Genomic DNA, 13,535 nt, shown 5'->3' on the forward strand with positions numbered 1-13,535 from the left:
CAGATAAATGGAGGCAGAAGATGTCTTTCAGTCATCAATGCACACATTCAGCGACACACAGGAACTCCTTCAAGCTGGGAACCGTTCACAACACCTGTCCCATCACCAAGGAATCAGAATCAGAAATACTTTAATAATCCCAGGGAGAAATTACTTTTGTTACATTACTCCATATGTAAAAGAGTGACTATAGGACCAGTTTGATATAACACAATTTTATACAGTATATATAATAAGGAGGTCCATCTTGCCTTCAGTTTGGGGGTCCTTGGCCTGGAAAACATTGAAGACCTCTGATCTAATGATTGGAACAAAGCTCCCCTTTTCAAGTTACCATAAACTGGGTTAGAGTTCACTCACTTGTAAACAGCAAATGCCAGTCTTACAGCAGCTTTTCTGCATTTACTTTAGGTTTGGAAAATCATTTCCTCACCATGATGTTGCCACCACCATGATTACCAGGAGGATAATGTGTTCAAAGTGTAAAGCATTTAGCTTTTCTCCACACAGCTATCTGCATGCATACTTTGTTAATGGAATATGTTATACATTTCTCCCTAAATTTAGAAAAAAAACTCCTGCCCATTCATATTAATGAAGTATTTTTTTTTGTATAAAAATCTGGTAAAACACTATTACTTAACATACATTCAACACTATTACTTAACATACTTAAATGAGGCAAGGTTTGAAGGCAATATATGACGAATGCTCCAGATGAGGCAATGCTGCTGTATATGTCAGCATAGATTAGCACATATCTTCTTAATTTTGCTGTACAGTTTAATTAATCTGCAGTTTTTAGTTCTTGGATAACTTAAGTGATAAAAAAGAGTAATGTTAATACTTAAAGTGTTGACTTCACTGACTTGAGGAAGCTGTAATCCTCAGTGTTGTTAGCGAGAATTAGGGGGTGAAGTGCTGTCAGGCTCATTTACGTATATTTTAGTTCTGTGAATTTAACCAGAGCTGCATAGGACTCATACATATTCCCTTCGATTCCTTCCACGTTTTAACAGCAAACCCGCTTTCATCATCTGAGTAATGATCACAGCGCGTGGGGTGTAAAATAATGTTTGAAGAAGCATTTAGAAAGTCGACCACGCAAGCATAACCACTACAGGATAAAAATGCAGATCTTTTTAAGTGGCTGTAGCCAAGGCAGAATATAATGATTTCTCTGTGTTTCCCCCACAGGGTAAAAAAAAATAAAAAAATCTCTGGTCGGTCATGCTCTGTCGTTGCGGGTTCTCTGCGTGCATTTTTGCTCTTCAGGAACATCTGTAGGCATGTTTGTGTAGATATTTAGTTGTTTAAGTAAACTCCATCTCTCGAACGGCTTCATTAATATACAAAAAAATCTAGCTATGAGCTAAACTCTTTGAGGTTCAGCAGCAGGATTGGTCTGAACTCGCTTTTTACAATATTAAAGCTGGCGCAGTGTTTAAAACATCTAACAGGGGTGTTAAGTGCTTGTAGTCCTCTGAATGGGAGTCTTTGAAGGAAGCAGGTGGCGTCTTCGCCCGGGCCCAAAACATTAAAGGACACTCATTTCCTTTGGCTGTTGCTATTTGCATGAATTCCTCCTTTGGGTTCCTGTTTGTGGGCCCCGACTTCCTGCCAAGCGGACAGGGACCCCATGCCCGCTCAGTGGCAGGTGTCAGATGGCAAGGCCTTGTGCCCGAAAAAGAAACTGAGGCCAGTCTCTCTCTATCTCTGTCCTCCGGCCTTCTTCCTCTCATTTCTCATTTCCCTCATCCACCGTGTCTTCCTTCCTCTGGCCACTCCTGAAGCACCAGACATGTTTTTACAACATTAAATATTAAGAATCTGTTATTCATCCAAAACATCTTTAATTAAATCTTGTGCCATTTAGTGAGTAATAATCTGGCATTTGGATCTCTGATTCAACCTTATGTTTATCTGGCCTTTTGTCTCTTTTTCTTCTAATTACTTATTAATTAAAAGGGGGTTCCGTTTTCGTATGCATGGTTTAAATTGAGAAATGTCCTGTAGAATAAGCAAACTACTGTCAGAGGCATAAATGTCTTTTAAATTTGGGATATATCACTTTGTTTGAACTCAACATGTTGTAGGCTGGAATTATTCTACAGCCTACAGCTTTAATGAAACTGAAAAATTAAAATTTAAGAGCACAAGTGTGAATGTGTTTTGTGCTTTCACAGGTTCATAGTGTATCAAATTTAAACAATGAGGCCCAAGGATGTGCATCCTGACTCATTCCCTTTCATCTGAGTCGAGCTGGGGTCATATGGGATGAATCTTGGTGTTCTGCAGGACAATCATCCCAAAAATTCATCAAGACTCATTTTAGAAGGCTTACATTAAGCTTCCAGAATGGCCTCTCCAAAGCTCTGACCTCAGAACACTTGGAAAAGTATGGATTATGCCTAAAAATGGGGACTGTACCAAGAAAATAACAGATTTAAATAAGCAATATGATCTTTAGAAAATATGATGACCAGGCTTCTAATTTTGGTCATATGTCAGCCTGAATCATGCCAGAAGCTTGTTGATGGCAAGAAAAAGTGTGCAGTTGGATTTAACTTAAGTTCAAATATCCCTGTTTATAGGATGGTTGAAATGCATCATGCATTAAAGCTTTAATTTAAATCAGGATCATTACTGTATGTGAACCTCTAACTGGAACTTTACAGAGGGTGATTTGTCGAAGCACTGGCATTTGCAATGTAACCTTTTCATTACTATTTTTATAATTGTTATCTTTTTTAATACTTTTACTGTGGACATTTTTGTTCATAATAAAATTGAAATAATAAACAAAATAAAACAAAATAAAGATGTTTTAGGAAAAACCCTAAAAGAAAGGTTTTTATGTTGTGCAGTTTCTGACATCATATCTCTTATCCACTGAATCTCACATGATTTAGGTACCTGTTTTTTTTTTTTTTCTTTTTTCTGGATTCTTAAATAATTTTGGGGTAATTTGTGTATTCACTCTTTCAACTGCTCTATAAGGCTGCAGATAATTACATTCCTGTTTAACTCAACCTAATGACACATGGAAAAGTTGAACAGATATCTGCAATACACCTCCAGTCCTGATGTTGGCGATAATAAGAAACCGAAAACCAGACAGACAGATTTGGAATGTTTTACAGTATCTGCAGACTGTCCAAGAACCAAGATGGAAAACACTAAACTGGCATATATGTTCCTTTTCCTTTTGACCCTTTTTTTCTTAAATACTAATCCCATGTAGAGTAAAAAAGAAAAACACCAACAACAAAAATATTCACATTTGAACCTGTTTGTATATTAAAAATCCACCATCAGAAAAACCTCTGTGCCCTTTCCTGTTAGATGGAAGATTGCAATTCCTGACTAAAAGCCTGATTTAAATAATGTTCATGTTAATTACCTCTAATTACCTCCATATTATACAGGCAAGAATGCCTGTATATTATTTGATTTGCTATGTAAACTATTTATTACTATACTAACAATTAGTTATAATTTTTTTATACTTCTACGTGGACATTTGTGTTTATAATACAACTGAAATAATAGATAAATAAAACTAAAGCAAGATGTTTTAGGAAAAACCCTAAACAAAATATTTCTTATCTCACTTTCTGACATAATTATTTTGAAGTTGACTTCAACTAGTTTTTCTAAAACAGAAAAAAAACAGCAGTTTGGAAAGAAATTAGACCAATCACAGGTTTTCTCTGATTGACTTCAATCTCACACTTTTTAAATTATTATTATTATTTTTTTTTAAGACAAGAGCCCAATTTAGCTAAGTTTGTAATTAGATTTCTACATTCGGTTCCTGCATTTGCCTCTTATAGCGTATTGTGAAGTTTATGCTAAAATAAAAGGAGCATTTGGGGGAAAAAATGTGAGAGCCAAGCTTAAACAATCCCTTTGCAGTCAATACAGATTTAAGTATCTGAAATTCATAGAAATAGTACAAAATTGGTATCTTTGTTTCAAACTGTTGGGAATCAGATGTCTCAAAAATCTCATTATCAAATCTAGAAAGGGGTCATTTGCTAAGTTGTTAGGTTAAAGACTAACCCTTGAATTTAGGATAGTACTCATCTGTAAATCATGACGTAAAAATACATGTCTTAGTAAAGGTTGGAAAAAAAAATGGTTCTGAAATGCCACAAAAAAATTGGTCAGTCATTTCAAATGTCAACATATTTTTTGGGGGGCTTTGAGAGCAAGAAATAAATAAATATATGGAACTTTCTTACTTCCTACAATGCAATGACTCTATTAAAGAGAGGCAAAACAAATCTACAACAGATTAAACATGAAATCATTCACTACCCCTGGTAGATTTCGCTTTAGCTGAGATTTTAAATTTAACAGCATGTTTTTCCTGACTTCTTTTGTAAGGTCACAAATGTTGAATACCCACCTCAAATACTTAAAGAGGAACTTTTTTGGAACTTGAATGAGAGGTTGTGACAGGAACTGTCTAACATTTTTTTATTGAACTGAAAAACTAACAATAAACCATCATTTTTCCTGACACCTAAAGTTGAACAAACACTAGTATACATGTGATCATACACTCCTAAAGCGGCCAACATTAACTGTAGGCCAACATTTTTGCTGCAGGTTATATGATGCAATGTCTGCAACCTGCAACCTTGCACATCACTACATGAGGAGGCACCCACGTTGGGCCATCATCTAACGTTTAGGGGACTTTGAGCAAGCATCAATGTAATGGCGTAACAACACAACAAGCAACATTATCTGGGTGGGCCCCATATGAAATACAACACCCCATCCCCTTCATTCCTCCAGCAGCTCCTCTTTGCTTTTTCTTTTCTGGAAACCGCTTAAGTACCTCTTTTAGGTATCCATCGTCGCTAACACATTGTACGTAACGGTTATGGTTTTAATCTACGCTCTGGATTACCTATAATTCCAAGTCGTATTGTAAAAATAAAATACTCAAATACATCGTTCTTTTAAGATCTTTATTGCGGTTTGAAACATATTAGATTAGTGTATTTTTTACCAACCATCTAATGAACTATACACAGTGATTAACATAGTAATTAAAAGTACCACTGTCTGCTTTGCTATTGGTGTCATGTTTAAACGGCTCACCATCATGTTGAAATCGGCCAAGTGTTGGGGTATAAATAAGGTTCGGTCAGTCAATCTAGTATCAGGTGGGTTTAAGAGGAATTTTTTGCACCATTACATCTGCAAAGAGACATCCTAGTCCACAATTGCGTAGGGGACCCACCAGGTGTCAGTGACGGGGCCCCTAAGGGGTCGGGGGCCCCTAAGCAACTACAGTCTCTGCTTGCCAATAGTTACGCCTTTGCATCAATGTTTGGCAGTAGAATGTGTTAAGAGAGTCAACTAGCTAGGAAATAAATAAACTTTCAGAGGTGCATATGTGCAAAAAAATGCTTTATTGTTCTTTCTTGCTATCTTAAGATAAAGAGTTCTTTCAGTTATAATTTAATGTAAGTAGGCTACATATTGGGTCCACTATGTCAAAAGTTGAATTTGTAAAATCTTTTTAGTCAAATAACACTAAACTAATATGAACACTATTCTGTATAGTGTAGCAATTCTAGTTAAGAAAGAGATTTGTCCTTGAGTATTAATTGACTTCTTTCTGAATGTTTAAAGTACAAGTTTTGAACCTTCTGTTGTTAAACCATTGAGAAATGTGTTCTTTCTGTAGCTTTGTTCTCTACAGAGGAAAAGGAAGTAAAAAAAAGAGCATACTTGGGAATTTAAGAGATGTGAAACCACTTTAAAGTTAGTGAGAAAATAATGTGCATCATGTGGGCTAGAGAGACAAACAGAAGGAACATAAATTCTTCAAGCACTTTTTTCATGTAGATAATTGATGCAGAGCTGCTGTAAGTAGGACAGGAGTTTATTGCGCAGCATGCTTTCTTCTGTAATTCCCATGTTTCCCTCATCTGTGGTGACGCTCCCTGTTTGAGGTGCTGCAGCTGACGATGTGAAACAAATCCCAGGTGGGCTGATGTACCTGCTGCTGTCACAGCAATGCAGCGTTTGACACCCACTTCCTGTCAGCTGATTCTTATTCCCTTAAGGAAGGTATGAATTCAGCTAAATATGGCACATTATATGTAGAGGGGTGATTCAACTGTCTCTTTTATCAAGATGTAAAAACGTGAAAAACTAAACATTTGAAAAGAAATTTACAGAATAGAGTCACAGTGACAGTTATTTATGTTTAACTTGAATTAGACACATAAAGCTATTTTGAAATTACTGTTAAGGTTTCTTTGAAAGACTGAAATTTATTTTAACTGGCCAATCATTGTCAAAAAGCAAGGGACACATGAATTATCAGAAAGCTTTACTAGGATCCCCATTAATCAACCCTATCATGTAATGTAATGGGTCTTAGAGAGCGAGAGGACAGTATGGACAGACAGATGTCTAAAGTGCTAATTGGGCAATTTGTTTATTCCATGCCAGGTGCTTGGGTGGAGGCTGAAGCATGGCAGCACTCCCAGCGGCAAGCAGTGACCCATTTTTCACCAAAGCAGTCTTATTTTTTTATTTAACTAAACTCAGTATGACTATTTATATTCACATTGTTAAGTAGAGAGGAAGCTGTAGCCTAGTGGCTTTGAGGAAATGATTAGCAGCACAACAGAGGCTGTTCTAGGATCTTAGAAACATCAGGTGGAAGTACAGAGATATAGCTCAAAGTGTCTTTGCTAAATGGTTTGTGTGTGAGGGGGGTCCTTATCATCACAGATCCATGTCCACTGTGCAGCTGGTGGCTGTCACGTCACTGAGCATGTGATCAGCAACGATAGGATCCAGTAGCAAAGATAACCTGATTAAGTACCCATGAAAACTCCATTAATTTAGAAAAGAATTTCTCTATATTAACCCCAACCAACTTGAAAACGTAACTGCCTGCTAAACCTAACAGAGGTCATAAAGGTGATTTTGGGAACAGTAAGACAATCCTTTATATCCTTTTTGTGTTATAGAGATTTTAACTGAGACGCTTCCCTCTTCCACAAAGGTGCATGCTGTATGTGAAAGAGGGAATTGTTTTCAGGAAGGTTCCTTGTCATGTTTTTTTTAATTATTATTATTATTTGGATTCTGGTAAAACAAATCAGGGGTAATTTGTAATTTCCAATGAAAAATTACATTTCTGTTGAAATCAACCTAATGGCACATGGTTTGTAAAGATATCTGCAATACACCTCCAGTCCTGCTGGTGGCAGTAATAAAGGTGCCAGAAAGACAGATTGGGAATATTTAATCTGCAATTCGTTCAAGAAACAAGATGGAAAACTCTAAACCGGCATATATGCTCCTTTTTCTTTGGACCGTTCTTAATCACAAACAATCAAGTTAAATATTAATCATTAAATATTAAGCCCTGGAAATCTAAATACTACAAGTAACGGTCCACCATCATCATTACTCAGCATATAATCTCACTTCTAACCAATCTTGGGGTATTCTTAAAGTCCCATTCCCAGACTGTGAACTGTTCTCCAGGAAAATATGAGCCCAGTAAAATTACTAGCATAAAATTGTCTCTAAATGTTTTGAAAAATCAGGGGAAACTGCTGAAAGTCTCTGCAATGGAAGAGAGGCTATTGAATTATGATGCAAGTAAGATCTTCACTGCTTTAGAGACTGTTCCCTTCAATGTGCCTAATTCATTATGTTAGTCAGATGATTAGATCATTTGATCACTGGTGCATTTATGGAATGCAAATTTTTATTTACTGTCTGAAAGCTGTACTAAACGAAATGTCTTTTTGTACACTTCTGTGTACACTCTGTGTATACAGAATGAGAATGAAAGTTGTCCAAGTCTACGATTAAGTGATTTCTTGATCGGCTGGTCTGGTAGTCATTAGGACTGTTTATGGATACTTTTAAAATGTAATTTTGCCTCTGTCTATTCCGGAAAAACATTGATGAATTTTAGGGCGAATAAAACATACGGCAATAAAAAAAAGAATAGAAAAATTTACCACAAGTTCATCACATTTAGCATGTTGTTAGGTATCAGATTAAACAACACGCAGTCAGATATTTCCTGAAAATTTCTTTAATCTTTAAAGACACCATGTATTTTACCTAAAAAAATAATTTTGCAAACACTTCAAGACAGTAAGTTGGGCATTTTTAAACAGCCTTTTTCAAAGGTTTCTTTAGCCTTTTACTATAGCCAGTAAAACAACATCCTGTTACTCAAGACTGTATCAACATAATTTTTTCTGATCAAAGTAGGTCTAGAGAGATGAGCACAGATGGCTCAAAATAGCTTTGTAGATTAAAATATACCAGTGCCTCAGTCTGCGAGAAAACAAGTCAGACCAACCAACATAAAAATATAGCAGACAAAGGTGTGTGAGTCTTTTCAAATCTGTAATAATTATTAGCAATCAGAATATAAAGGCTTGGAGAGGGACTATAGATATTAATCAAGTCACAATAATCCAGAGCAGATCTAAATATACAGTAGTAGCCTTAGGTTGCTTCTTAGATTTAAATCAACAACTTGACTTCATAAAAATGTCAAAAAAAGACCTGCTTTAAATTCTTTCTTTCTTATTAATTCAATTCAGTTTATTTATATAGCGCCAATTCACCACACATGTAATCTCAAGGCACTTTACAGTTCACCAGATCATACAGTCAAATTTATTCAAAGTTTTCTATCTAAGGAAAACCAGTTGATTGCATCGACTCATTGACTCGAATGCAATCCCTCACACTACGGTAAGCATGTTAGTAGCTACAGTGAAGAGGAAAAACTCCCTTTTAACAGGAAGAAACCTCCAGCAGAACCAGGCTCAGAGTGAGCGGCCATCTTATTAGCACCTAAATGTGAGGTGTAAGCACAGAGAATCCTAACAAGAGGCATACAGCTTGTCAGCTTTACAATTACAGGACAGTCAACTTATATTAGAGTTTAAAGACTGTTGTCCCTTGTCAGTAGAAGCATTGTCTCCACTTTGTAACCTCAACTATAGAGAAAGAGGTGAAGGCAAACAGTAGCCTTGATAGTAGGCTCCACAGGGGCTCTCAGGATGTTCCATCAAGCTTCTTCTTCGCTTCACAATTCTTTCAGTCCTGCATCCTGGTCCAAACCATGTTCAATATCCATCCATGTTCATATTTATCTTAAGGCCTTGTGGTACAACAGTAGTGTGCAGCACTTATGATAACATTTTTGCCAATCAAGAGGAAATATTTGGATGAAATAGTAGCAACGTAAAAGCAGAATAAAAGCAAGTAGAGATAAAAACATGGTAAAAGATAAAACAATTGGACCACAAACGTTAAATAAAAGCTTTATTTTTATCTGTTTTTTTTAATTGAACAAAAAATGTCCTGGTAGTTTGGAAGGAATATAAAATACATATCGCAGCTGTGATTTGACCTCAGAGAGCAACTGAGGACTTAAACTGTCTTTGGATCATTGAATAGCTTCAGCTTTACTGTAAAACCATCATACAGACTTTTAGTAAATGCTCTTTTTTCCTCTCTCTACAGCCCCACCTTCCTTCACAGCGACACCACCGCAGTATGTGGAAGCAAAGGAAGGGGGAAGCACTCTGCTCGGCTGCTCTGCCCAGGGAAATCCAAAACCAATGATCAGTTGGCTTAGAGAAGGGGAGGAGCTTGCATCCAACTCAAAGTACTCGGTGAGAAAATATAAAAGCAGCAAAATTATTCACGATTTACAAAGATACAGAAAGGCTTTGTTTGCAGATAGTCGTCCTTCAAGCCTACTTGTACTTTTTCGTCAATGTCTTTAAATGTATTGATTGGAATTTCTTTGGAATCAATAAGCTATTTGAACATTTTCCATGTTGCATCAAGCTATCCGCAGACTATTTTCATTAGCGTCTGCAGCATAATACTTCGCTGATATCAAGAGGAAAGAAAAATCACTCAAATATATGTTGTCTGGGGGGGGATGCTGCTGCCTCCTTGTGATGCATTTAGAAAAAATGACAACACATGCTAAATCAATTTTATTGTATTATAAGCAGCTACTGGCCTCATATTTCAACCCTCTTTGTTATCTGGTGATGGTGGATTTTTATTTCACTACAAAAAAACCTCTCTAATGTCTAATGCCTGACAGGATATTTCTGGCACAGCCTCACTTTGGTGTGATATGCAAAAAAAAGCCTTTCAGTGACACATCGCTAAATCTATAAACATCAGCTCCTTGGTGCTGCTGTTAGAGAATCAAAGGTGTTTAACATTCAGATGACTCAGAAAAGTGTGATGATGCATTATGGTTACATAGTGTTGACTTGCACTTGCATTCAAAAGCAGTTGTCTTGATCAATATTTTCATATATTTAAAATCTTTGATATAATTTTCATAGTACATGTCTGATACATTTAGGGGGGAAATAAAAAAAAGGGTCAGGATTGAGTTTATGATATTGATATATATATTTTTAAGTCCGAAATAGATAAAAATAGGCAAACAAAGAAACCAAATGTATGACTTTGTTACACGTCAAACATCTTATGCATTGCAAATAGGACACTTAAAAACAATATAGGCAACTTACAGGCTTTAACTTGTAGAATAGAACAGAATAGAAAATCCTTTTATTGTCCAACAAAATTCTGGTTTTTACAGCAGCAAAGATTATAGAAAAAATGGTCACAGAAATGCAGACCTTTATCTTTATCTCGTCACCTTTATCTTTTATAAGAATAACATAGTAGTGAAGAGTTAATAAAATACTGTAACGTAAAGTGTTTTAACAATATAATACTGTGCACCTGGATAATAAATAACCAATATACATGACATTTTGACAGTAATGAATATTTGAAAATAGCAGCAACATCAGACATGTGCAAAATGAGAGCAGCATGTTATGTAACTGACTAAGATAGAAAAAGTGCAAAATCAGCATGAATGTAAAAACTTATTGAGGTTGTTTGGAACAGTGATGCTTATATAGTGTTACAGCTGCTGGGAGGAAGGATCTGTGATAACTCTTCCTGGAGCATTTAGGGTGCAGCAGTCTGTCACTGAAGGAGCTCTCCAGTTCTGCAACAGCTTCATGCATGGCGTGGGAAACATTATCCAACAGAGATGTTAATTTACTAAAGATCCTTTTGTTTCCCAACTCCTGCACTGAGTCCAGAGGGCATAAGCCACTGCTTTAATAGATATTTCTTACTTATTTGGAGATTTGTTAAGGAGGACCAATGCATAAAAAACATGTTGATCAGCAAAATACCAAGGCATCAAAAATTACTTGCCTTTGGCCCCTGACTGTTCATATTTAGTCATCTCTCTCTTTAACTCTTTGTATAATTCCTCAACATTTCTTTGACATATAATTAGCCTAAAAACCAAGTTCAATGTAATGTCGGAAGTTGTGAAAGTTGTGGAAGTGTCCTGATACACTGTGAAGTTATTTTTGTGTTTTTATCAAATTCAAAAGAAAAATAACGTGTTATTATACATTTCAAAGTATAATAACAAAGCGATCATTATTTTTTTTCTCATAATGAAAAAGGTGTCATGGGCGAGCCTTTGGTCAGTCTTAACAGCTGAGGCGATGTTAGGTGTATTGGAATTGAAGAGTGCCCCACTTGTTGTTAATTCTGTTAATTCTGTTGAGACTGGCCTATAGGAACAACCCCCCCGCCATGACACAATTTTCATACCGAGAGAAAAAAAAAGACTTTGATTTTGAGAGAGAAAAAAAAAATTTTTGAGAAAGAAATTCTTTTTGAGAGGAAATGTTTTTACTCTGATAAAAAAAAAAAAGAATATCTGAGAGTTAAAATATATTCTGGAAATCATTTTCTAAATGTTGATTTATCTTTTATTTATTCCATGACAAAAGATTTACTTTCTTCAGTCTCAAATAACATCACTTCTTCCTATCAGTGTGAATATTTGTCCTTTCCAATATATTTATTTTACGTTAAAAGTTATTTTCCCCATTAGGTTTGCTTTTGTGCTTGAATTACATAAAAAAGACAAAAATAACTCCATACTACACAAGATGTCTTTCATTTAGCACAGACTATAAGGAAACACAAATTGCCTCTGATGCCCATAGTTATATAGGTTAACTTATTGATTAAATGAGATGCTACAGTTGACAATAGCAAAGTCAAATTTACAGTAAAGCATTGAGTTTCCATTTCATTTAATGCTTTTCAACAACCTTAAAAAATAGACTGCTGTTTCTACTAAATCTCTAAATGGTTTAGATTTATTTAGTCCACAAGGATGAGACTATTTATTTGGGAGAAAAAGAAACCAAAACTCAGTTTCTTTCATTGTAGGTTTTACTGTATGGTTTTTGTGTGTGTGTTTTTTTTTTTTTTTTTGTATTATCACTCAGGAGACAGTTGTTGAGGCAGGAATGTGATAATAAGTGAAGAACTGCCGAAATAAAAATACATGTTTTACCTGTGTTTTTACTGCTTGAACAAAACAGATTGGGACTATTTTCTAATTTTTCAAGTAGTTTTTGCCTCTCGTATTTGTGTGTCTTTACATTATTTCATCATGTCACTGATATTACAGTCTGGTACAGGCATCATCTGGTCCTCGTCTCCACATTTATAATATGCATCAATGGACAGCATCATATAGAGCCTACTAAAGACCTTATTCCCTTTCTCTTTTATTTTGCTTCTCTGCTCCCTCCACTCGCCTCTTCTAACAGAATTTGTCCGCTAAATGATTAGATAATGTTCTAATGCATAATTAATCTCTCCCTTCTGTATCAATATTACATTAGACAAAAAAAAGAAAAATATATGTACTAAAAGGAGAAAATCTCCCACTAGCTTCTCTGCTTTTACCAAATCTTCTTCTCACTTGTGTTTCTCTCTTAAAACAGGTAAAAGGTCTTATTTGTGGTAAAATAAGAAAATGTGAGAGTGAGCATGAGCATGAGGGTATATTTGCTCACTGTACTGGCTTCAAATCCAAGGAGACGTCATGGAGAAAGAAAGGAATGTGACAGCCTAGGTTAGGGTCCCTCCTCATCTTCGTTTCTTTATGGGCACAGACAAAAAGAGGACACTGAAAGTTGGAACAGACACCATGATGGGACTAGAAGGACATCTTTAAAGTGGAACAAAGAGAAAAACACTTGCTTCCCAGTGTCTCAAAGCCATGTGTTTTGTCTGCAACATAAATATGAAAAAAGTTTCACATTTCTGTCTTAAAAAAAAAAAAAAAAAATAATAACAATAATCACAGATAATACTATTTGCTGAATTTTGGAATAATTGTCTTTATGTTGCTTAATATTGACCAAAACACTTACAACTAGAAATCTTTTAATCTCATAAAAATTTTTAAAGTTTATGTTTTTCTTCTAATGAGGCCAACGTGAAAGGCTCCAAAATCCTTGGCTTTGTCTTTGCAATTATTCACAGATTGCTTTTTACAAATATAAGATTTTACAATTTTATTTGAAATGCAGCCAAACTAAAATTTTTAAATCAATAAAAAAAAAAAAAAACTAATAAAG

The 13,535-nt window shown here is 35.4% G+C and overlaps 1 protein-coding gene across 1 annotated transcript in view; it reads left to right on the forward strand.

Moving 5' to 3' along the window:
- Positions 1 to 9,546: 9,546 nt before the first annotated feature.
- LOC107090001 (protein turtle homolog B-like) overlaps positions 9,547 to 13,535 on the forward strand; it is a gene marked incomplete at its 5' end in the record, with an annotated part of 45,704 nt that continues 41,715 nt past the window's right edge. The window contains one exon of the mRNA XM_015383104.1: positions 9,547 to 9,698. Coding sequence (XP_015238590.1) covers positions 9,547 to 9,698 — 152 coding nt within the window. The remainder of the gene's footprint in view (positions 9,699 to 13,535) is intronic.

Source organism: Cyprinodon variegatus, unplaced genomic scaffold (genome assembly GCF_000732505.1).
Source record: "Cyprinodon variegatus isolate N-32 unplaced genomic scaffold, C_variegatus-1.0 Scaffold14, whole genome shotgun sequence".
NCBI classification, from domain to species: domain Eukaryota; kingdom Metazoa; phylum Chordata; class Actinopteri; order Cyprinodontiformes; family Cyprinodontidae; genus Cyprinodon; species Cyprinodon variegatus.